At 33.9% G+C, this 24,145-nt stretch overlaps 1 protein-coding gene across 1 annotated transcript; it reads left to right on the forward strand.

Annotated features, from left to right (window-relative positions):
* Positions 1-247: 247 nt before the first annotated feature.
* GTPBP4 (GTP binding protein 4) lies at positions 248-23,252 on the forward strand. The gene is made up of 17 exons (XM_003771815.4): positions 248-721; positions 3,644-3,814; positions 5,940-6,043; positions 6,148-6,284; positions 7,649-7,749; positions 10,103-10,195; positions 10,619-10,810; positions 10,918-10,983; positions 11,274-11,363; positions 12,724-12,834; positions 14,170-14,247; positions 14,483-14,534; positions 15,545-15,645; positions 16,651-16,848; positions 18,599-18,664; positions 22,165-22,308; positions 23,078-23,252. Exons 1-17 carry the CDS (start codon positions 674-676, stop codon positions 23,228-23,230), a joined length of 1,905 nt encoding a protein of 634 aa, XP_003771863.1. The 5' UTR covers positions 248-673; the 3' UTR covers positions 23,231-23,252.
* The last annotated feature ends 893 nt before the right edge of the window (positions 23,253-24,145 follow it).

The following is a 24,145-nucleotide window of genomic DNA, read 5'->3' on the forward strand; positions in this document are numbered from 1 at the left end:
CTGCTGTCTCTCAGGACGGGATACTTGGCTTCTTGGATTCCCTTCCCCGCGACTCCCTAATTTTTTATTAGTAGCCTTCCAAGTAAAAAAGCTGGTTAATAAAAGCCTTTTAAGTTTAAATGCGCCTCAGAACGGCTCCGGCTCCCGCTCCCGTTCCCTGGGGGGGGTGGGTCTGACCTTTCACCCCGAGCTTCCGGGTAGTGCTCCTCCCCCTACTTATGAAGAGGGAGGTGGGATTATAACTAAAATCGACGACAGTTAATTCCGGGATCTGTAGGCGGAAGGTTTTATTCTTTAATCATCCCGCACCCTCTCGGTGTTCCTCCCCCTACTTATGAAGAGGGAGGTGGGATTATAACTAAAGTCGACGACAGTTAATTCCGGGATCTGTAGGCGGAAGGCTTTATTCTTTAATCATCCCGCACCCTCTCGGTGTCCGGCTGACTCTAGGATCACGCCGAGTCAGCTAGCACGCACCAGGTGGCGCCGCAACCACAGGAAGCACTCGGAGAGGCCCTCCGCCGGAAGTGCTTTCTGTTGGGCTCACGCGCCTGCGCAGCTCGTTTCTCCGACACATCCTCTGCATCAGCGGAAGTCGCGTGTTGTCCCGTCTCTGTATTCATTTCCCGTGAGACCTACTTCCGGCTCTTCAGGCCGCGAGCCGGCTGGCGACATGGCGTTGTACAACTTCAAGAAGATTATGGTGGTCCCCACCGCCAAGGTAATAACGAGCTGCGCTTCGTTCTCCTTTGTCGCGCCGCTTCGCGTCCTCTTTTGCGTTTGCCCTTTCGTTATAGTCCTGCTGCGCACCGAGGAGAAGCGAGAACGCGCACGCGCGGGGAGCGGTTCTGGTGGATGACACGTGCGCAGCGTCCCGAATCTGGGGCTCTGACTGCTGAGGAGAGGGGAAGGAAAGGCCGGTGGGGCCGAGATAGGCGGAACCTAAACGTGAAAGGCTTCGTTCTCGTTCGTGAGCCGCTCCTCGCTGCCTTTGCCTTTAACCCCCGTCTCTTACCCGTGGGGGCTCCGTAGCACGCCTTGGGCAAAGGCTTGGTGTTGCCCTTACTGGGCTAATCGTTTAGATTTGCTTCCTAATGTTGGAGAGGCGGAGGGATTTTTCTCAGCTGACAGAATTCGGGCCCTGGAGTCGGCCTAAGCCTGGCTGTTGCGTTCGGCCTGGGATCTGTCGCTTAATCTTTGCTTCCGTTTTCTCCCTTGTAAAATGGGGATAATAGAATTTTCTGAGGATGCTATTTCTAAGGTGCTTTTCGGACCTTCAAATGCTAGCTATCACACCTCATTATTAGTGACACTATTAATATTGTAACTGACCTTTTTATAATAATAGCTTTTTGTTTTCAAAATACATGCAAAGATAGTTTTCAGCATTCATTCACTCTTGCAAAGCTTTTTGTTTCACATTTTTCTACCTTCGTTCCCTTCGACTCCCTCCCACAGCAAGTTGTCCGGAATAGGTTAAACATGTACAATTCTTCTAAACATATTAACACAATTATGCTGCATAAGAAAAATCAGATCAAAAAAGGGGAGAAATGAGAAGAAAAAAAACCAAGCAAACAATAACAAAAAGTGAAAATATTAATGCTTTGATCAGTCTCCATAGTTCTCTCGCCCTGGATGCAAGTAGCTCTTCCTATCACAAGTTTATTGAAATTGGCCTGAATCACCTCATTGATGAAAAGAGCCAAGTCCATCAAAATTGACCATTGTATAATTTTGTTGCTGTATACAATGTCCTCTTGGTTCTACAAACTTCACTTAGTATCAGTTCCTGTTAAGTCTCTCTAGGTCTTTGAAATCATCCTGCTAATCGTTTTTTATAGAACCATAATATTCATATACTACAACTTATTCAGCCATTCCCCACCTGATGGGCATCTACTCAATTTTCAATTCTATATAGTTTGCTACTACAAAAGGGCTGCTGAAACATTTTTTGCACATGTGGGTCCTTTTTCCTCTTTTATGGTCTCTTTGGGATACAGACTTGGTGGAGATACTGCTGATCAAAGGATATGCAGTTTGATAGCCCTCTGGGCATAGTTCCAAATCTCTCTCCAGAATGGTTGGATCAGTTCATAACTTCACCAGCAATGTATTAGCGTCCCAGTTTTCCCACATCCCCTCCAACATGTATTGTTATCTTTTTCCGTCATCTTAGTCAATCTGAGAGATGTGTAGTGTTACCTCAAGAGTTGTCTTAATTTGCATTTCACTAATCAGTAGTGATTTAGATCATTTTTTCACGATTAGAAATGGCTTTAATTTCTTCATCTGAAAATTCTCTCTTCATTTCCTTTGACCAATTATTAATTGGAGAATGGATTGTATTCTTGTAAATTCTCTACATAGTTTAGAAATGAGGCCTTTGGATGTAAAAAAAAAAATTTCCCCAGTTTTTTGCATTCTTTCTAATCTTATCTGAAGTAGTTTTTACATAAAACCTTTTTAATTTAATATAATCAAAATTATTCAATTTGCATTTCATAATGTTCTCCAGTTATTTGGCCGTAAATTCTTTCTTCATAGATTAGAGAGGTTCCCCTAATTTGCTCATAGTATCACCCTTTATGTCTCAATCATGAACTTATTTCGACCTTCTCTGGATATCTGGTGTTAGATGTTGGTCAATGAGTAGTTTCTGCCATGCTCTTCCAATTTCTCCCCAAATTTTTGTCATATCGTGAGTTCTTAATTCAGAAACTGGAGTCTTTGGGTTTATATAAATACTAGATTACTAAAGTCATTGACTATTGTGTCTTGTAGCCTAACCTATTCCAAATGGTTTTAATGACTGGTGCTTTATAATATAGTTTTAGGCCTACAGCTAGGCCTTTTATTTGCATTTAAAGAAAAAATAATTCCCTTGTAATTCTGGTATTAATAGTTCATAAAAAGTGCTTTACACACATCACATTTTGGTATTGTACATGTTGTCCTCATTTTACAGATGTGGAAACTGAGATTCATACCTTTTTTTTCTGTAAATGCATTTTGTTGGGCATGAAATCAGAGTAAATTAGCTAGCATTTACATAGCGCTTTCTGCTTTTCAAAGGAAATATTTTACAAATACCTCATTTTATCCTCAGAACAGTCCTGGGAAGTAGATCCTATTACCCTGATCTTGCAGAAAAGGAAACTGAGGCAAATAGGGCATCTGAAGCTGTACTGCGGAATTCTGACTCCTAGTCTGGCACTCTAGCCTTTGTGTTGAGAGGGTGTATTTGAAATTACATCACCAAAATTGTCCTTAAGAATAAAAGCCATAAAGAGGTGTAAAGAATATAATCTGGCTCATTTTTATGAAAGTACTGCGTTATATTCTACAGCTAAAAAGAAAAATGTTAATATTAAAGGGGGGAATTAAATAAATATTAAAATGTTTCAGCTTTCTTTTTTCTAGGACTAGAATATTCATAACATAACATATGGAACGTTTGTAATTGACAAATCAATAATATAATTTGTGTTATAAATATTGAATTAAGTGAATATTTTTAATTTTTAAAAATGTTGAACTCTTTACCTTTGAAGTATTTTCCTTTAAAAGAGTTTAGATATATATGTAATGTTTTAAGAATTTTTAGCCTGAATTTGTCCAATAAATTCTTTGATTACAGGACTTCATAGACCTGACGTTATCAAAGACTCAACGAAAGACTCCAACAGTCATTCATAAACATTATCAAATTCACCGTATTAGACATTTTTACATGAGGAAAGTTAAATATACTCAGCAGAATTATCATGATAGACTCAGCCAGATTTTGACTGACTTCCCCAAATTAGATGTAAGTAATTCTATGATTTAAGTTCTTTTAATTTTTTTTATGTTGTTGTACACTAATATATATCCACTTTTTAGAATGTGGTTTCTAATTATTTGGTTAAAAAGCAATTTGGAAAAGTGTATTAAAGCATTAAAAATGTGTTTAACTGCATGTGTTAATAGTAGCTTACATTCCTTCATTACTTTAATATTTATAAAATATCTACATTTTTATCTAACTCTTGGGGCAACTCTTAAATAAGTGATGTAGTTACTATTCTCTGTTATGGGATCAACCTGCTAGTTTAGTGGCTGCTGCAGATCTAATTCTAACCAGGAGAATAGATCCGTTCGTTTGAGAGTATGACAATGATACTAGGAGGCTGAGAGGCAGTTGCATTCTCTGACATGTTCTCTTCCCTTGATTTATTTCATCCCTAATCCACAAGCAACTACATCTGCTTTAGTAAAGGCTGGTTTGCAATTCCTTCAGGGGAGTTAAGATTGACTGCTATGGGGGGTTCTGGAGAACTGACCTGCCCCTTCACACTTAGGCATGGTCCTTAACAATTCTCATCTTACAGTTCACTTAGAGGTCATACAACTAGAAGGTATTTGAGGTGAAGTGCAAACCTTTCTTCTACTACTCTAAATTTTTGGTGGGTAAGAAATGTATAGTGAAGTGAATTCAGACACATAGAAAGTTGGATTACTATTTGATCACCTTTAATGGTCAGTCTTCATTGATATGACTGCTGGTTTAATATTGCAAGATTGATTTTTACTAATGCAAGCTATTTTCTTTTGCTTAACTTATGTTTAAATATCTTGCAGTAGTATGGAAGAAAGTGATCAGTAAAGCATTAATTTAAAAAGCTTTTTTGCCCCCAGTTGATAATAGAGACACAGCGTGGTATGTATAGTGAAGAAAGCATTGGACTTAGAGTAGGGAGATATGTGTTCTGTTTCTTTCTTTGACATTAAATCTGTGACCCTAAGCAAGTCCTTTAACCTCTTTGTACCAAAATTTCCTTCTTCCTGAAATGGGGATATTTTTATGTAAGTAGTTATGGAAGGGAGAGGGTAGAATGTAATACATGTTCTACTTTTATCTGAAAGTAGGAATGAAGTATAGAAGTCTTTGTCCTTCCCTATCAACTTACTCCGAAAAAAATTAAATAAAAAGACCAGTGTCAGGAGGAGAAAGGAATTATTAGGAAAAGGAATGCATAGGAAAGGTGGGGATGGAGGCATTTAGAGGTGAGATGACTAAAAATGTGGATTTCACATCTGTGGTTTTATAAAATCTTATTCTTTTTAGTGAAAGGAAAGCCTCATAGAGTTATAAAAGCATATTCATGTTGTTCTTTTGGTCTGCTTGAGGTTCTTCATAGAACTAAAATTTTATGGTTATAAAATAGTTTTCTTGAACATTTCAGGAAGCTCATGTTTTGGGGTTAAATTGGTTATTTTAAATAACTTCAAGAGAATCCAAATGTTTAAGCAAACACGTTTATCATTTTTCTGTTATTTTACTGGATCATCTAAAAAACTTACTGAAAAAGTTGAGTCAGTTATGCATATTGCGAACCTGCTATATTCAGAATTTAGAATGGTATTAAATTTTAGAGAGAGGACTATTACAAATGAGAAAAATAGATGAAAGGATTTAATATGGACAGATACAAACTAATACATAAACTGGGAACCAAGACAGGGAAGGAGGAGGAAGAAATAAGAGTATAAAGAGATGATTAGAGAAACTCTAGAATCATGAAAGATATTCTAGTTCCAGCCATGGTGCCTGTATACATACTTTGATTACCCTACCATGATTTCCCTTTAACTTTGAGCTCTTTCTTTTTTTAAGGCCTTGTTGAAAATTTAACCTCATCAAAGTTTTCCATGATTCTATGATACTCTGACTAGTTTGGAGTCTTAAACCAATGGCCTTGGTTAGAATAAAGAAAGTAATGGAAAATGTGGTTGGAGACATTGGAGTTGGGATAGAGGGGAGAAGAGAAGAGAAATTTTAACTGGATGCAGGAAGTTGATGTCAGACCAGTTTGGGGAAAAAAAGTGATAAACATTTTTCGAAACTGGCAGTTAACCTTTTTTTTTTTTTTTTTTTTTTTAATCTGTTGTAGGATATCCATCCATTTTATGCTGATTTGATGAATGTTCTTTATGACAAGGATCATTATAAGTTGGCCTTAGGACAAATTAATATTGCTAAAAATCTAGTGGACAAGTAAGATATCCTATTTTCTTTCTTTTTTCTTTTTTTTAGTATTTATAGAAAATCATTGTCCAAGTGAAAGATTTTGTGAAACTTTTTTTTTTCCTTTTGTTAAGTGTTGCCAAAGATTATGTTCGGCTTATGAAATATGGGGATTCTTTATACCGCTGCAAGCAGCTCAAACGTGCAGCTCTGGGCCGTATGTGCACAATTATCAAGAGACAGAAACAGAGTCTAGAATATCTGGAACAAGGTATGTATTTTACATAGGCAAACCAGTTTTTATTTTAATTTTTATTCTTCACATTTGAATTCAATTTGTTGAATTTGAACTGTCTCCAACAAAGTCCAACAAGCCAGTGTGCTGCTAGCACTTTAAATAACTGAGGACCAGCCTACCTAAATGCAGAAGCTCTATTCCTGGTTGTCTGTGTTTTTTTTTTTTTTTTTTAACCCACAGCAATTCTCCAAAGCCTTTTGCTAAAACATAAAAATGTTGCTGTTGATGTAGGGAGGTGCACAGAGTGATAAAAATGTAGATGCTTATTATGTGGAAATAGACATCATGCTAATCCTAGTTTCATTAATTGTCTGGTATTCATCTGGATTCCTCCTCGCCATTATTTCAAGTGATTATGGAATCTTGAAAGAATTTTGGTAGGCCCTGCCAAGCTGGAAAAGCTTAGACCATAGTCCTTTTGATAAATTGTGTCTTTTTTCTGAAGTCCAAGTAACCACTCAATTTAGATGTCTTCTCCAAGGAAGATTGGATATAGTAGCTTATTAAACTTTTAATCCTCTAATTTTGTGTGTTGAAGGATATGATCTAAGGGAGTACATATATTAATGAAATAGTTATTTTAAAATAGTGATTATTGACATGATACATTTTTCACTGTCTTATTCAGTAGTTATTTTTAGCATTTCAAGTTTTCCAATATTTCACTATTTTTATGTTTCATTGGTGACTACCCTTACTGATACAGATCACAGTATAGGCAGTTCTATAACATTTATTTTGGAAAAGTGAATTTGTTCCATCACAATTGACTATTAGAGAATACTGTGTTCAAACATGAATTTTGCATATAGTTAAGTATGATTTTGTCAGAAAAGCGCCAGAGTCGTGGGCCATGCATGGGGAGGAAGTGGATTGGAATGGGACATACAGCTAAAAAAAAACTCACTGTTTAATATCTTCAGAAATTAATAGCATAACTTCTAATTAATGAAACTCTTATTTGGATTCATGAAAACACTGTTAGATAAAATAGATGTTTTCACTACTCTATCTACCTCACATTTCATATGCCTTCTTGGACTATTGCAACAATAGTTATTTAAAAACATGTAATTTGTTTTTTCCCATTCTTACATCTGCATGTTAAAAAAAAAAGCCATCTGTGCGTTTTTTAAGTAAAGGTGTTTATTTTGTCACATTTATGTTTTTGTTTAGTATATAATAGCTTTCTCTTAAATTTGGATGTTAAATTGTTTTAATTTTAATTGTTTTTCAAACAAAGTTTTATATTTTTGATACTTTTTATTGAAAATTAAATTGCTTGTTTTACTCGTTAATAAATATAATTAACAACACTCACTTTCAACTTTTAATAGTGCGTCAGCATTTATCCCGTCTGCCAACTATTGACCCAAATACTCGGACTCTGCTTCTGTGTGGGTATCCAAATGTTGGAAAATCCAGTTTTATTAATAAGGTTGGCCTGCTATTATTTATTTATTTATGTTGTTGGTTTTTTTTTTTTTTTTTTTTTTTAATAAAAAACTTAGATTCCAGTTATACCAGCTAAAGAAGTTCTTTTGGTGCACTGAAATGTTATTACTTCATATTACCCCTGGCAGTATAAAATATTTCCTTTAAACTTGAATGTTCTGCTTGTTCTGACCTATGTCTAACCATTGGTCTCTTGATGATTGAACAGCTTTGCCTCAGTTCACTTGCAAGTCAAGATTCACCCTTCAGATGTCATTGGTCCTCGAAAGAAAAAAATAATAACAAACCTAATTATTATAGAAGGATGATTAATCTTTCATTCGAATCTCATTTAATATTCTATTTCTCAGTATTGTAATTATAGAATATAGCAGAATTTTGTAGTGGGAAGAACTTTGGAATTAAAGAATCTAGCTTTTGAAACCAGCTCTACCATTTTACATATATGCTATCGGCCAAACTTCAGTTACTTTGTATCTAAAAATGGGGTTAAGAATATTTGTATAATCTGTCTAATTGGAATAATAGGAGAAAAATGCTTTTATAAACTAATATGTCAAGTAAAGATGAGTTATTTTGTTGCTTGTGTTTCATCTGATTCTTTACTTTGAGGAAATAATGGGGATCCTATCAGAGTTGAAGCTTTCAGTTTTTACTCTGCTAAGCATGTGGAAAAAATGTGTTTTCAAGGAGAGGAAGAAAATGATAGAGCTGGATATAAGTACATTTCAGAAGGCTTACATCTAACGTCTCCTGATTGTCTGACATTGTTTTCTGTCTCGTCTTTTGTGTGTCCAATTCTTTATTCTGTCTCTTGCATAGGAGATCTGTGTTGGGGGCTGAGGATATCTTAGGCGCCTTGCCTCTTCAGCTGTCAGAGTCTAGTCCTTTGTATATTCTTAAATAACCTTCACTATTAAAAACCACACACTTATTATCAACCACCCTGTCAAGGGAGTGAGATGATGAAAGGTTTTCATCCCTGTGGTTAATGCTAAATCTTTCTGAAGAAAGCTCAGTGTAGTTGTCACCTTTCTTTCATGTGACTTTGGACAAAATCTAAACCATACTTAACTTTAGTGTCCTTAACCTTTAAAAAAAAAAAAAAGAAACAAAACAAGAGGGTTGTAATCTAAAATAATCTCTAAAGTCCTTTCCGTTTTTAACATCCTGTGATTCTTTGATAATGCTTATTTCCAAACAACATGAAGTTATGCAATGTAGTATTATGGAGGGCAGCTAGTTTCTTTTAAAAAAAATATAAGTGAGATTATAAGCCAAACAAAGGATGCATAGCACGCAGTCAATACTTTTAATGTTCAAATACCCACTGAAATTGCCAAACACCTGGTGTGCCTCTTTGGTAACTGGCTAAACAGTATGATACTGATACCTCTCACTTACATAGGCTTTTTGGTTTAAAAAAGTGCTTTTATAGCAATATTCTGGGAGGTAAAAACAATCTCAGAGAGGTTTTACCCTTAGTGACTTGGTTAGCTGGGAATTACCAGAGCCGTAATTTGAACCTGGTTTCTGATTGCTAGCTCAGCATGACTTATTTTTCAGAATTATAGGGGGATATGCTTTTTAATGATGTTATTTAAAAAAAATAGCTTTAGTCTAAATAGAATTACAGTGTTAGCCTTTTATTTTGGTTATAATGAAATGATTCAGCTAACACAATATTTAAACATCATAATGTGTTCTTTTTGTAGTTGGTGAGCTAAATCAGATCAGTCTCTTTAATTACTTTTTTGTCTTTAGTTTGTCATGTTGACTGCACGTTATTTGTAATGACTTGATGACTCAGGTTCTTTTTTTCAGTTTCTTTAATGTAATACTGTTAACTAGTATATACTCATCTGGTTACATATTATACTGTTTAGGACAGTCAGGGTATTAAGTCATCCAGTTTTAATGTACTGTAAAAGTGGGCTCAGAAGAATAGATTCAATAAGTATCCAGCCTTATGATCTAGGAAATAGTGCAGCCAGGCACCAGGAGAAAAATACCGTTTTAGAAATTGCTTGTGTCCCAAGGACTCTCATCAAAGTTATGGGAAAAGAATTGACGTTCTTGGGTATATTGTTTAGTATACAAGTGTTTTGAATTCCATTCCAAATTTTATCAATATACCCATGGCATATTCATATGCCTTTAATTTGTACATAAACTTGAGTGTAGGAAGCAAAGAGAATTGTAATTATACATATTATCACTTTATAAAATGGAATTATCAAGTAATATGCATGTATCATTTATGCCGTTTATAGAAAAGAAGTATTTAATTTCTGCTTTCTTGGAGAATGAAAATAAATTCTGACTTTTATTTTAAGGTGACAAGAGCAGATGTGGATGTGCAGCCTTATGCCTTTACAACCAAATCTTTGTTTGTAGGACACATGGATTATAGATATTTGCGTTGGCAGGTGAGCGCTCTTAATCAAAGACAATTTACATGTTAATGCTCTGTACAAAATGCTTGATTTTCTTATTAAATTTGATTGTGATTAAATTTAAATAAATGATAGGTTTAAAAAAAACCTCAACTCTGCAGGTTGAGTATAATCTAATTTACTTGGGATGGGGGGAGGTTGTATGTGAAGAAACCTTTTTTGTTATTCTTTATTTATTGAAGTCATTGACATATGGGAATGGGTTGCCTTTTGAGGTGAAATTCCTTATTCTAGAGATGTTTTGGAAACCTTGCAAAAGACTACCTGTCAAAGAATATTATAAAGGGAATTTCTGCATGGAATGGGGAAGTTGGACTGTCTGAGATTCTATAACTTGAAAATACAGGTATTACAGAAGTTAGTGAAAATCTGGGAACAATTATGTCTTATTTTTAGGTGGTTGACACTCCAGGGATTCTGGACCATCCTCTGGAAGATAGGAACACTATTGAAATGCAGGCTATAACAGCATTAGCCCACCTTCGTGCTGCTGTGCTGTATGTCATGGATGTGTCTGAACAGTGTGGTCATAATCTGGAAGAACAGCTGAAACTCTTTAAAAATATTAAACCACTTTTTGCTAATAAGGTATATACCTGTTTGGTAACCAAAGTTAATTAAAGTTGAATCATGAAGTAACAAGATATTAATTTCATTATTTCTTTTTTTTTTTTTTTTTTTTTTTTTTGGGCCAGCCTCTTATAATTGTAGCAAATAAATGTGATGTGAAGAGAATATCTGAACTTCCAGAAGATGACCAGGTAATAACACTAGCCTCTATTCAGGAGCACATTTCATTTTTTAGGACATTTTCATTTCTGCTTATTCTTTCTTGGATAATACCTTGTATTTGGTGGTAATAGAATTTTACTTCAAGAATCTTATTCTAATCTAATAATTTGGGTTTTGATTAACAAATAAAATTGTAAGATATAAATGAATATTTGTCTTTAGAGAATTTCTGATTCTGAAAATAGTTGTTTTTTTGTTTGTTTGTTTGTTTTTTACAACAACCAGACTTCTAGTAGTAACATTTTCTATATATTCCCAGAAAATATTTGCAGATTTGGAAGCTGAAGGACTTCCTGTTATAGAGACAAGCACCCTGACTGAAGAAGGTGTTATTAAAGTTAAAACAGAGGTCAGTATCTTCTGAAAAGTATTATCACATTTTTTTTTTAAAGTTGTGAACTGAATCTGAACCTCCTAAAGACTGCAATACTTAAGGTAATTTTAACATTTTTAAAGCATGCAATACTTAAGGTAATTTTAACATTTTTAAAGCATTCTCAGCTCTTTAATATTTCTTAGATAAGTGAGAAGCCTCAAAGTTTAAGAAAATAATTTTTCCATTTTTAGTATAAAGGAGAACAACACTTTTCTGTGGTAACTCTGGAACTTCTTTATGCTGTAACTTAACTATATTAGCCAAATACAGAGGCCATTGATATCTAGAGCAAAAGGAAAGGGGACAGCTGGGTAGTACGGTCGATAGAGCCCTGATCCAGGAATCAAGAGAACCTGAATTCAAATCCAGCCTCAGATACTTGCACTAATTGTGTTACCCTGGGCAAGTCACTGATTCCCTCAAAAAAGCTCCTCTTCTCCAAAGAAGAGAAAAGGAATGAGTTAAAGTGTGTTATCATGGAGAGGGTAATGACATCAAAGAGAACTTGGTATTTGAAAATCATGGAAATAGCAAAAAAAATTAAGGAAAGAACCAAATCACCTGGATTATTTTCTGATTGAATGATGAGTGAGTAAAAATCATTCTCCAACTTTACAAATGATCTAGTAGACACATATTGGCATGTTTATGCTGCCCTCCCCCTTCTTTATTCTCCTAGCACTCGGAGGCTTTGTATGGCAGCTGTTGTTTCGGGGGCTAGGAGGCTGTTCATTTCAACACTATGAGTTCTGTTAGATTTTTTTTTCTTTCTGATACCCTAACTTCAGGTGAGTAATGGGAGTTTAATTGTAAAGTAGAGAATCTTCCACAGTGGAACACTTTGGGAATGAAAGGGCCTTAGATAGGTGTTTCACAGAGGTCTTAGTACAGCAGAAGGACATAGCTGTTTGATGGGAAGAGTACCAAAAAGAAGATGGCAGAAACCCATTTGCCATTTTTTGAGACTCTGGCCTTAAGGTAGTCCTATCCTTCCCCTTAATGCCCTTCTATATTATAAGCTTCCTCTTTCCCTAAGTGAAAGCATATCATTATTGGTTGTTCAGTACCTGAGTTGGTTAAACAGATTAAACAACCAATTATGTTCTAATTATATAATAATAATAATAGAACCACTATTAATAACATTTCTAGAGAAACACTCGTCTCTAAATTCTGAATAAGTAAACTTTTGAAAGTAGCTTTATTTGAAGCCAGGGACTGCTACTATCTTGACTTAACCTTAGTGGAAGTATTAGTCTTATTTTGTTGCTATGCTACTATAGTCTTTAACTTTACTTCTTGCTTAGACTGTATTTTCTTAATATTTTATTAGGCTTGTGATAGACTTTTGACTCATCGAGTTGAAACCAAAATGAAAGGAAATAAAGTGAATGATGTGCTAAACAGGTTGCATTTAGCAGTACCAAGCAAAAGAGATGATAAGGTAAGCTTATTTTTTTAAAGGACATGGGAATTAGATGATCATGTTAGATACTGACTTGGATTGAATAAATGATTCTTAGTGTGTACAGTGGTTTGTTAAATAATGAAGATTTTGTAATTTTGGATCCTAAAGCCTGAAAAAAGAGGTTCAAAAATTGACTTTTGGGATGTAATTGTTACTTTGTCCAAAATAGGAGAAATTTATTAAAAAACAGCAAGACAGGTCTTTAAAAAGATTTTATTCATATCTTATATTTAAATTGCCTGGATTTCCCAATATATCTCCTTCACTATACAGGGTGCCAACACTTGTAACAGAATTTTTTTTAAAAATAGAAAAAAAAAGTTCCACAAAATTAAACATATTGAGTCCCAAAGTATAGGCTGGGTTCCCCCCCCCTATACTATTCCTATCTTTGCAAAGAAGGGGAAGGAGCTGAAGTTGTTTTATCTTTTGGGGAGGTGGGATGGGGAGGAGAGGCTCCAGCCTTGGTCATTATAATTGTATAGTATTTGAATTTTGTTTTCTTTTAGTTGTAGTTTTTATAGCTTATAATAGTATAGGTAGTACAGTAGATAGAATATTGGACTTGGTCTGAAAAACCCTTGTTCAACTTCTGCTTTAGGTTCTCACTAGCTGTGGATCTGGTCAAGTTATTTAACCCTACTCTATCTCAAGTTTTCTTAGCTATACAATAAAAATAATGTTAGAACTCTCAAAGGATCATTGTGAAGATCAAATGAGATGGCATCTTGGGAGGTCCTCCTCCATCAAGGGATGTCTTTAGTTTCTTTATCATCAGTGGGGCAGCTAATTTTAGAGTGCTAGCCTTGGAGTTGATAGGACCCGAGTTCAAATTTGGCTGCAGACACTTAATAGCTGTGTGACTTTTAGTAAGTCATTTAACCAGGTTTTCCTCAGGTTTCTCATCTAGAAAATGAGCTGGAATAGAAAATGGCAAAGGATTCTTAGTATTTTTGCCAAGAAGATCCTAAATAGGGTCATAAAGAAACAGATACGATTAAAAACAACTGAAGACCAATAATAACATATTACCACTGCTTAGCACAGGGCCTGGCATGTAGTAGTCAGCTAAAAGTGTTTGTTTATTGATTGACTATATAAAGAATTTGCAAATCTTAAATTTGTCAAGTAATAGATATAGACATCTTCTATTTGGTTTTTCTTATTCTACTTATTTACTGTATCGGCTCTTAGATCTTCCTGTGCTTATTTTATTAAATTGGCTGATTCTTGTGTTGCTAATGTTACATTCCTGAAATCACAATTCCTCAAAACATTTCTAAGTATAATCCTTCAAAATTGTGTTTCTAGGAGAGGCCACCATTCATTCCTGAAGGGGTGATAGCACGTAAGAAAAGAATGGAAATTGATGCACCCAAAAAGAAAAGGGTATGTTTTTTTATGTCCTAAATAAAGAGCTTGGTTGGTTGGTTGGTTGATTTCATGAATATAGAGACTCTCATGGTGATAGTTCAATATTTTAATTTCACTCCTTTTTCTGATCAAGAGGGACCATAACTAATATTCTCTGAATTGAAAGAAAAAATCAGTTTCACTATTTGGGATTATAAGGATTTTGGCTTTTGTAACAAACTTAGTAGATAATTTTATTTTCTCATTTTAGGAACGAGATCTTGAGCTGGAAATGGGAGATGATTACATTTTGGATCTGCAGAGTAAGTATGGTATAAGTGAAAGTAGAAGACATACTCACATGCTAAATTAAATTTGAGTTATGAATGACAAAGTAATACTGAAATAAAATTTTATAAAAGGGATTTTTTTTTTTTAACTAAGATAAAGACTAAAATTTGAGGTGAGAGCATTTGAGAACTCATTGGAAAGCTATTATTCTAAGAGTATAGTTGAGACTGAAGAGAAAGCGATGTGTGTGTGTGTGTGTATTGGGAAGGAAAACTGAAAAACTTAGGGACAGTTATTTTTGGAAATATATCAGAGTCAGTAAGGCTTTCTTTTTTTTTTTTTTTTTTTTTTTTTTTTTTTTTTTTTAAGGCTTTATATTTACAATTTCCAGTAACTTCTTTTGGGAACATTGGAGGATTTGACGTTTTGTCCAGAAGAGAAATACAATGCTGTTACTTGAGGTTAGGGATTGGCAAGTAGATAATGGGGAAAAGACAGGAGCATGAGTTATTTTAAGAAATTCAAGAGCACAGACTTAAATTCTTGCTCACAGTGGTCTTTGTGTGTCATAGAGGCAGGGAAAAAAAATCAGGGAGATGGACTAGTTAAGATTAGGGAAGATCCAGTGTTGTGTCCTGCTTTTTAGAACCTCCAAGTTGGAGTGACAAAACGTATCATGCTTTCTAGAGCCCCCAGCTGGAGTGATTAAAATATACCATCTTAGTGGAGAAATGATGAGGTGGGACTGAGGATGGTGGAAAAATGGAGTAGGAAGTGAGTCAGCTCATCTACCTTGCTCTGTGAGTGGAAGGGATGGTCAGTTCTCCATTAGAATTTCATGGGAAGAACTGTTTGAGGACAAAGGTTTCACTAAGGCAGGAAAAGGAGGACTTGTAGAAAAGATGAAGCTTCTCGGGGAATTTGTTCAAAATGGAAGAAATCTAGATTCCATTAAGATTGCAAATGATTCTCATATCAAACATATACTGTTATGTATGATGAAAGTATTATAAAGTTTTCTTTTCTCCAAATTTTTCCCTAGAATATTGGGATCTAATGAATTCATCTGAAAAATATGATAAAATACCAGAAATTTGGGAAGGCCATAACATAGCTGATTATATTGATCCAGACATCATGGAGGTGAGCTGATTACTTTTTGATGTTGGAATGTTATATTCCCCTTGGTATTTCCTTATTTGAATGTAAATATAATTCTTGGATATTTTAAAATTAGTTTTAAAAAAGAAACATTGGGTGTAATGGAAAGGTTTTTGACTTCTGACTTCATTTCTTTTTGAACTTCAATTTTCTCATCTGTAAAATAATATAATATTTTGCACTGGGTTTTATTAAGATATTACTATACTTAGCATTATTAATTTATCTTTCTAGAGAAGTTATCCTAAAGCTATATTTACAAGAGTGCAGCCGTTTTGAATGTGAAGTCATTTTTTTCTGCTTCATTTTTAACTTTATGAAAACTGCCTCATTTGTTGACAGATTAGTCCTTCTGCTCTCTGCTGCTCTAAGAGCCATATAAAGTGGCTATAAGTGATCCAAATCTTCTGATTATGCTGTATTAACTAGAATAAAAAATTTAGTTATTTTCCTTTAAGTATTATATAAACATGAAGTATCATTATATCATCAAATTAAAAGAAGCAGAAAGTATTGAATTAAAAAGCTGAAATTCAGATAGATTTAATTGAAAGAATTATTCCTGTTTATAGTAGTTTAAAATATTCTCTGTAAAGCAGAAAGTATAAGCATTGGAGTATTGAAAGGGAAAAGGACTTCCAAGCTTCTATTATATTCTGTTGTTATTATAATCTATAAAATATTTATTCTATGTAGAATAATATTCTATTATTATAGAATTGTATTCTAATAATATTCTGTTAGAACTTTATGTAGCTTGTATAAAATGTGTGTGTGTGTATGTGAGTAACTTTTTTGGGTCCAGTTTCATTCTTTGAACATAAGAAAAATCCTGATTTGGCTGTTGGGATAAGCTTAAGCTATAATGCGTAGTCTTTTGTGTTCTTTTAATATGAATGGTTAGATGGTTTTGAAGCAAACTGTGTTAGCACTGTTTTTGAATCTTAAATCCCAGTTTCTGTAAATTAAATGTTTTGTTTGTCAAAGAAATTGAAAGAGTTAGAGAAGGAGGAAGAACTAAGAGAAGCTGCTGGAGAATATGACAGTGAATCAGAAACTGAAGATGAAGAAATGATGGAAATCCACCAGTTGGCAAAACAAATTCGTGAGAAAAAGAAATTGAAAATTCTGCAATCTAAAGAGAAAGATACATCAGGACCCAGAATGCCTCGTACTGCTAAAAAGGTAAATCAATAATATCTTGATAGTGGCTTGTCTTCTAACATTATAAAATAGTTTTCTACGTTGCTGGGAGCTTTCACAGTTTAGTTAGTATTTCAGGAATCATGTTTAGTGTTGGTAGTTACATTACTTTGGTCTACTTTATTTTCTGTGTCTTAATACCTTTATTCTTCATTACTTTATACATATATATTATATATATTTTAATACTTACTGAATCCCACAGTCATCCTTATGTTTTATTCTACATTTCACATATAAATCAAATCCAAGATTGTAATTTTTTTCCCCCTGACATCTTTTTTTAAGAAAACAAAACTTACTTTCTTGGTGACATCAGTAACTCCCTTGGTTTTAGTTATCATGTTTCTCTGCTGATTTCTGGATCTTAATGTCCAACCCGATTCTATTCTGAGTTTCTAGTCAGATGCTTACTGAATATTTCAGACTGGTTGTTCATTAGACATCTGTAATTCAGTGTGTTCAAAACAGAACAGATGAGGACAGTATATTTGTTCCCAAGTCTGCTGGGTATTTCAGAACACCTTTCTTCTTTAGTGCCCACTTTCAGATGGAATTATGCCTTAATCCCAAGAGTTATCATCATGTCTGCTTTAGCAACTGGGTCATTATTGGTCAAAATCAGATCCAGACTCGCCATCCGTCATTAAAATGAAATCATTCATCAAGAGTTTCTATCGCCTGTTTTGCTTTTAGCAGAGAAAGGGAGTTCATACTACCATAGATTCAGTTGAAGTTTCATTTTACTTTGACATCAGGTTTGTGATATGTTTCTTAAACCTATCATCTGTATCTTTGTAGTCAGGTGGTCAGGAACATCTTCATTTTCTTTCATGAGTGTTGGGGTCCTCAGCACTTTGGGGTCCCCCACTAGTGCAGATCTGCTGACCAGCTGGTGTCTGAGGGTCTGCACTAGCTGGGGACCCCAACACATGAGTTTCCTCTTCCAAAATTATTTTTTTGCTAAGATGTTTTACTTCACCCCAATACTTTTCTGTTGCTGTATTTCAGTCATAATTCATTTTTCCAAATCTCTAATTTGCTTACCAGGTTGAATTTATCTGCTGGTGTGTGTTGTAGTAGAGTACTATATTGAGAATTGGAAGACTTGGTTTCAGATAATGTACCTGTCATTTATTACCTATGTGTATTCTTGGGCAAATCAGCCAACTTTTTTGAGAGTTTCCTCAGTTGTAAGTCTTTTTCTTTTCCCTTGTCTTCACTTTAAGCTGTGACAAAGTGTCACCTTTGCCCCCCCACAGCCTTTTGTTTCTTGACCCATATTTCATGTTTATTGGCCATGCTTTGTTTTCCTTCCTGCCATACCACTTGTCCTCATATGAGTCTTCATAAGTGAATTTTTGAGGAAATGGATAATTCACAGTTATAAAGTGTTAGCTATTTCCAATAAATAGAGCACATCTAGGATGCACAATAGATAAAGCACTGGCCCTGGAGTCAGGAGGCCCTGAGTTTGAAGACAGCTTTAAGACACTTGACACAGCAGCTGTGTAACAAGTCACTTAACTCTGGTTGCATCTCCAAACAAACAAAAGAAATAGACATATAGGGGGATTTATTTCATAGACTTTAAAAGAATGATGCAAACTTTTTGCTCATTGACCTTGAAGAAATATTCTGGTTTTCACAAATAGGTTAACAGTGTCTTCTGTGCTATCCCCAAATTGAATTAAATCTGCAGTGCAACATCATTAATTATTTTATTTTCCAGGTTCAGCGGAAAACGTTGGAGAATGAGATGCGCAACCTTGGTATTGACATGGATGATAAAGATGATGTAAGTGTGTATGGGTAGTTTGGTTTATACAGAGTGTGGGTAGTATATGGTTATATGAAAATCCAGGGGTTTTTTTTTTTTTGTTTTGTTTTGTTTTTTTAAGATATGTAAGTGAGATATTGATGTTTTCTTTCAATAGGAACAAAAGGACATACTATGATCTTCCATTAGTTTCACAAAATTGACATTAAGCATAAAACCTCTTATGAGATATGATAATTTAAAATTGCTTCTTTTATTCACAGCTCATCAGATAAATGAAATGATTTATTTTAAGCATATTAATCACACTACTATTTTTGTTAGATAATATAGACCTAATTTAGCAGTTGTCATTTAGGGTCTATGTACTCAAATTGGAGCATCATATATAGTAGTGATTTAGGAGAGCAAGTATTTTCAGAAACCAGTCTTCACAATTTGTATAAAGCTTGTGCATTTTAGAACCTTTATTTTCCAATGGCTACAGTTTAGATTTTTATAATATAATAAAAAGGTGTCTATATTTGTATTATTACATTTTTCTTTTTAAAAGTTTCCATACTGCTACTTATATGATATATTTTTCTACTGTACTTAGCTTTTTGTGTTTAGATAGAAATCTACTCTAAAACCAATTTCATTGGCATGGGTGTTCCTTCCACCATTGTAGATCATAGTGTTTCTTTCATGTTTTGTGGCTACCTTTTGTTTCATCCTGGGATTTAGTTAGGCTGACTCAAGTGATAGTTTGAGTATAATCTCAATTTGGGGTTGTACTTGAAGCCTTTCTGCTAGTTTACCCTATTTGGGCAAGCTACAAGAATCCAGGATCAGTTCCATGCCATACTGAGGTATCAATACATGTATTCATTTTAAAAGGGGATAATGAGAAAGACTTACATGAATTAACACAGGGAAAAGTGAGCAGAACCAGATTATTGTACATAGTAATAACAATATTGTACAATGAACAACTGTGGATGACTTGGCTATTTTCAGCAATACAGTGATTTAAGACAATCCTAAAGGACTCAGTGCTATCTGTCTACAGAGAAGACTTATAGTATCTGAATACAGATCAAAGCATACTATTTTTCATTTTCTCTCTCTCTCTCTCTCTCTCTCTTTTTTTGGTTTTCATTTTCCTCTGCAAAATGATCAATATGGAAATGTTTTACAGATGGCCCATGAATAATCTATATCAGATTGCTTATTGTTTCAGGGAGGGAAAAAAAGAGGGAAGTAAAGAAAGAATTTTGGAACTCAAAAAGGTTTTAAGGTGGATGTTAATGATGTTTACATCTAATTGGAGAAAAATAAAATACTGTTTTTTAAGATGCATTCTCCTAAAATACTTAAATATTAGCCAACATTGTTCCTTTCTAAATTTTTGTTAGTTTAAATGGAAATTATAAAATTTCTTCATATATGGGTGAGACATCTGGACCCAGAGAACCTGGTTTCACAACAATTCCAATTTTGCTTGGGTCCTTATGTCACTTAACTTTGGCTTAATTTTTTTCATCTTTAAGGTTAAAGAGGTTGACCTGTAACCCACAACCTTTAAATCTGTGATCCTATGATCTTAAGATGTTCTAAGCTTTAAAGAAAGATGCTTATTTTATTTTATTTTTTTTTATGGAGACTTATAATTTCCCTGTTTCTACTTAGGATACTATTCTTTCATTAGACTTTTCTAGTAGTTCAGCTACTTTGTGCCTCACTGACACTTGAAATTGCCATTTTTACTTGATAAAAATGTTTTGTATGTACATATCCATATATGTGGTTTTCCTGATATAGTGAAACCCTGTCTGAAGACAGGGACTCATTCTTTTTTATTTGTGTATCTCAGTGGCTAGCATATAAGATAAAACAACAATGCTGACAACAACAATAACTAGCAGTTATTTGACATTTTAAGGTTTTCTGTACTCTTTACATATAATATACATTATCTTTCTTGATCCTCATAACTGTTTAAGGTAGGTAATATCCGTGTTTGATAGATGAGGAAACTGAAGTTGAAATGTGTTAACTAGCTTTCAAAAAAGTCATAAGGCTAAGGAATTCTTTGAGGCAGAATTTGAACTTGGATACCCCTCTAAATCCAGCACTGCTGACTGTGGTTGTTTGTGTTACACACTTTTGTTGAATAAAATAATGACTCACACATTTTAGCTTGTTTGGCTTCTTAGTGTACAATCATACAACTAGAAAGCTAGAAGTAGAATTCAGGTGCCAGTCTGCTACCATTTATATTGTAAACTGCTTGAGAGAAGAGACTTTTTTCCCCCCCTGCTTTGTTATATCCTTAGCATTTAGCTAGCACAGTGCTTGGCGTGTACATAATTCCTGTATATAGATTGATTAACTCAAGTCCTCTATGTGTTACATTGTGGTGGACTTAAAGATGTGAAAAAGCCATAAAGAAGATTGATAAATACTTAAAATACCATTTGTTATTTTTAACTGCTGCAGACATAAGTATTGATTGAATCACATAATAGGGTATGAAAATTATTAATTTGAAGAAATAAATGTTTTAAATACACTTTTAAGGTTCATGTTGTAATTTATTGGTTCTGGAGTTTGAATTCTCTTAGAATAGCACAAGAAAATCTCAAGATTAAATTGATTATTGATTTTTTTTTTCTCAAAAGATCCTTTTAACAAGTATTTTTAAAAAGTTGAAACTAAGATGGAAATAAACTAGAACACATTAGCATTATATTTTGAAAACATTCTGCAAACCTTAATAAATTGTGTAGTCACAAAATTAGTGCTCAATATGTTTGCCTACTTTTGGTTTAATTTTAAAGTTTTCTTTCAACTTCAAGATTTCTTGTGTATGTCAGAAAAAAAATGAGACTATCATAGTGATTGAAACTCAAATACTTTTGTGATGGCAAAACCTACTAATCTGAAAATCACTTGGTTTTATTATACTTAATTACTGTTAGTATTAGTTTTGGTAATGCTCTTTCTGGGGTCCTCTTAATCTAGAAGATCCTGCCTCTATTGTGAGCCTATAAGGAAGGTTGAGTTGCAAATTCTGAAGCTGTGCAGTGGAAATCAATTAAAATTAGATTACTTGATCCTTGTGTGAACTCGGCCATTCAGTTTTTATCCTTTGTAAAATAGGAGGCTAGGAAAAGATAGTTCCAAGGTTTCCAATCCGAGTCCTGTACAGGATCATATGTTGTTGGAATGATTTTAGCTAAATTAAAAGAGAATTCTGAAATGAAGAAAATGATTTGTAAAAATTTTAGTTAAGAATTGGTTGTTCTCAAGATTACAAAAGAAAATCTGGGATTAGTATATTGCATGTTGCATAGAAGATGAAACTTTTATTTAATAATTGACTAAGGACCAGTTATGTTTGGTTCTTATATCTTCAGCTTTTCAACAAATTTAATACATGGTTTTAGAAATATATTTTCCTCCAGGATTATTGGAAAAAGAATTGTTTATGGGGGCATGGAATTCTAAACTGGTTTGATTTTTATAAATTTCAGAGCCATTATGCCAACCAGGCAAGAAGAGCTCGAAGTGTTACAAGGAAACGTAAGCGTGAAGAGTCTGTTCCTCCCATTTCTAAAAGCCGAAGTCGCAGTTGCTCACGTCCACCACGTGATGTTTCTGGCCTGAGAGATGCCAAGGTGAGGATCATTTATTAAAGCTTATGTTGATGTCTTTTGTGTTATGCTACAATTCTTTCTTGGTATACATCCATCACCATTAAATCCTCCCTTTTATTGTCCACTGAAGGGAGAAGTATGTGTTTCATCATCTATTAGTGTTTAGAAATTAAAATTTGACATTTTTCTTGTCATTTTTAATAACGTTTTTTAAATTATAGGTAGGATATATAGATAAGTAACAGTCACTAATACATAGGTAGAATACATTCCTGTATGAATAATAATGATTTCTATGGAAGACACTGAATCCAAATCTTTTTCTCTCAACAGACAGTAAACTAATAAAACTTTTTGATTAAAGTGGAAAGAATGACTTTAACATAACTAATTTTGCCTGAATCTTTACTGTTACTCTCAGCTTTGTGATATACTTAACTGAATAATTCTTGTCTGTTTGCCTTTCCATCTTACCTCCCCCAATAAAATGCAAATTTCTTGAAAGCAGAGACTTATTTAAAAATGTTTGTTTCTCTAATTTCTTGCACAGAACAGGTGCTTATTGATTTAAAAAGAGGAATTAAAAACGAATGCATCAATATAGGAGTTTTCTCTTTTAGAGAGAAGGCTACTGTCTGTCATTTTATACAGTTGGAAATGCTCTTTGTAGAAATTTCTGTTTTTGATGAGTTCCGTCTGATGTTTGATTTTACTTTGAAAATTTTCTATATAGCAAAGGCCAAATTACATCTTAATTTTGAAATATTTATTTTCTTTATTTTCTCAATAGATGGTGAAGAAGGCTAAAACCATTATGAAGAAGGCTCAGAAGAAGATGAATCGCTTGGGAAGAAAAGGAGAAGCTGATAGACATGTGTTTGATATGAAACCAAAACATTTATTGTCTGGCAAGAGGAAATCTGGTACAAAAGACAGAAGATAAAAAATACCCTGTTGAATTTAAACTCCTATACTGTCTTGTCTGTTTTCTATTAAGTGTGCCATTTTAGAGCTGGAGTATTGGTTTGGAAATTGAGGAAAAACTCAAAAGTAGCTATGCTGATAGACTGAATAACCAACATCATAAATACGATGGGTATTTTACTATTTATTTGGAATTGTGCATCTAAATCCTTAGACCTTTAAGGATTATGTTGATCTCCAACTCCAAAAAAACCCTAATTATTTGCTCCGGAGGTTCTATACTAAGGTTTTTTTTCTAATGTAAAACATCCCTAGGGAGATGGTGGCTTAAGTAATATTGCCACAAGAACCCTGTAAACCCAGGGTAATTTTAGATAAATGGAAACGCATATGATATGTAAGGAAAGTACTTAGGAAGGGATTTTATTAAAATATCAGAACTGTGTGACTCAGAGACTTTTTTCTATCAGTTGTGCAATTATCTTTCTATATCATTAATCTACTGGATATAATCATTAATGTAAAATAAGTTTTTTTGCATATGAATATTTGATTTTTTATAAAACAGCTTATTATAAATAATCAAATATAGCTATTCCAGAGAAAAGGAAATCAAATGGATGACTTCTATTTTTTAAACCAAACAGCATTTTTGTTGGTTTTCAATAAAGCTTGTGATATTTTTTAAATCTAAAGTTGGTTTTGGTATCTGTTAAATTTTTTGGTTTCTTTTTAATATGTCACAAAATAAACAAAAGGATGTTCTCTTTAGAATATTTATGTCTGGATGTAGTATGTTAGGCAGAACTTGGGAAAATACCTTGAAGGCTCTAGAGATTAGTCCCCATGATTATCTTGATGCTTCCAGACCTCACCCCTCTCAAGTAGCATCCAGATAGGATTTTAATATATCCTGTCTCTGTTGTTTACCCTT

Source organism: Sarcophilus harrisii, chromosome 5, assembly GCF_902635505.1.
Source record: "Sarcophilus harrisii chromosome 5, mSarHar1.11, whole genome shotgun sequence".
Lineage (NCBI taxonomy): Eukaryota > Metazoa > Chordata > Mammalia > Dasyuromorphia > Dasyuridae > Sarcophilus > Sarcophilus harrisii.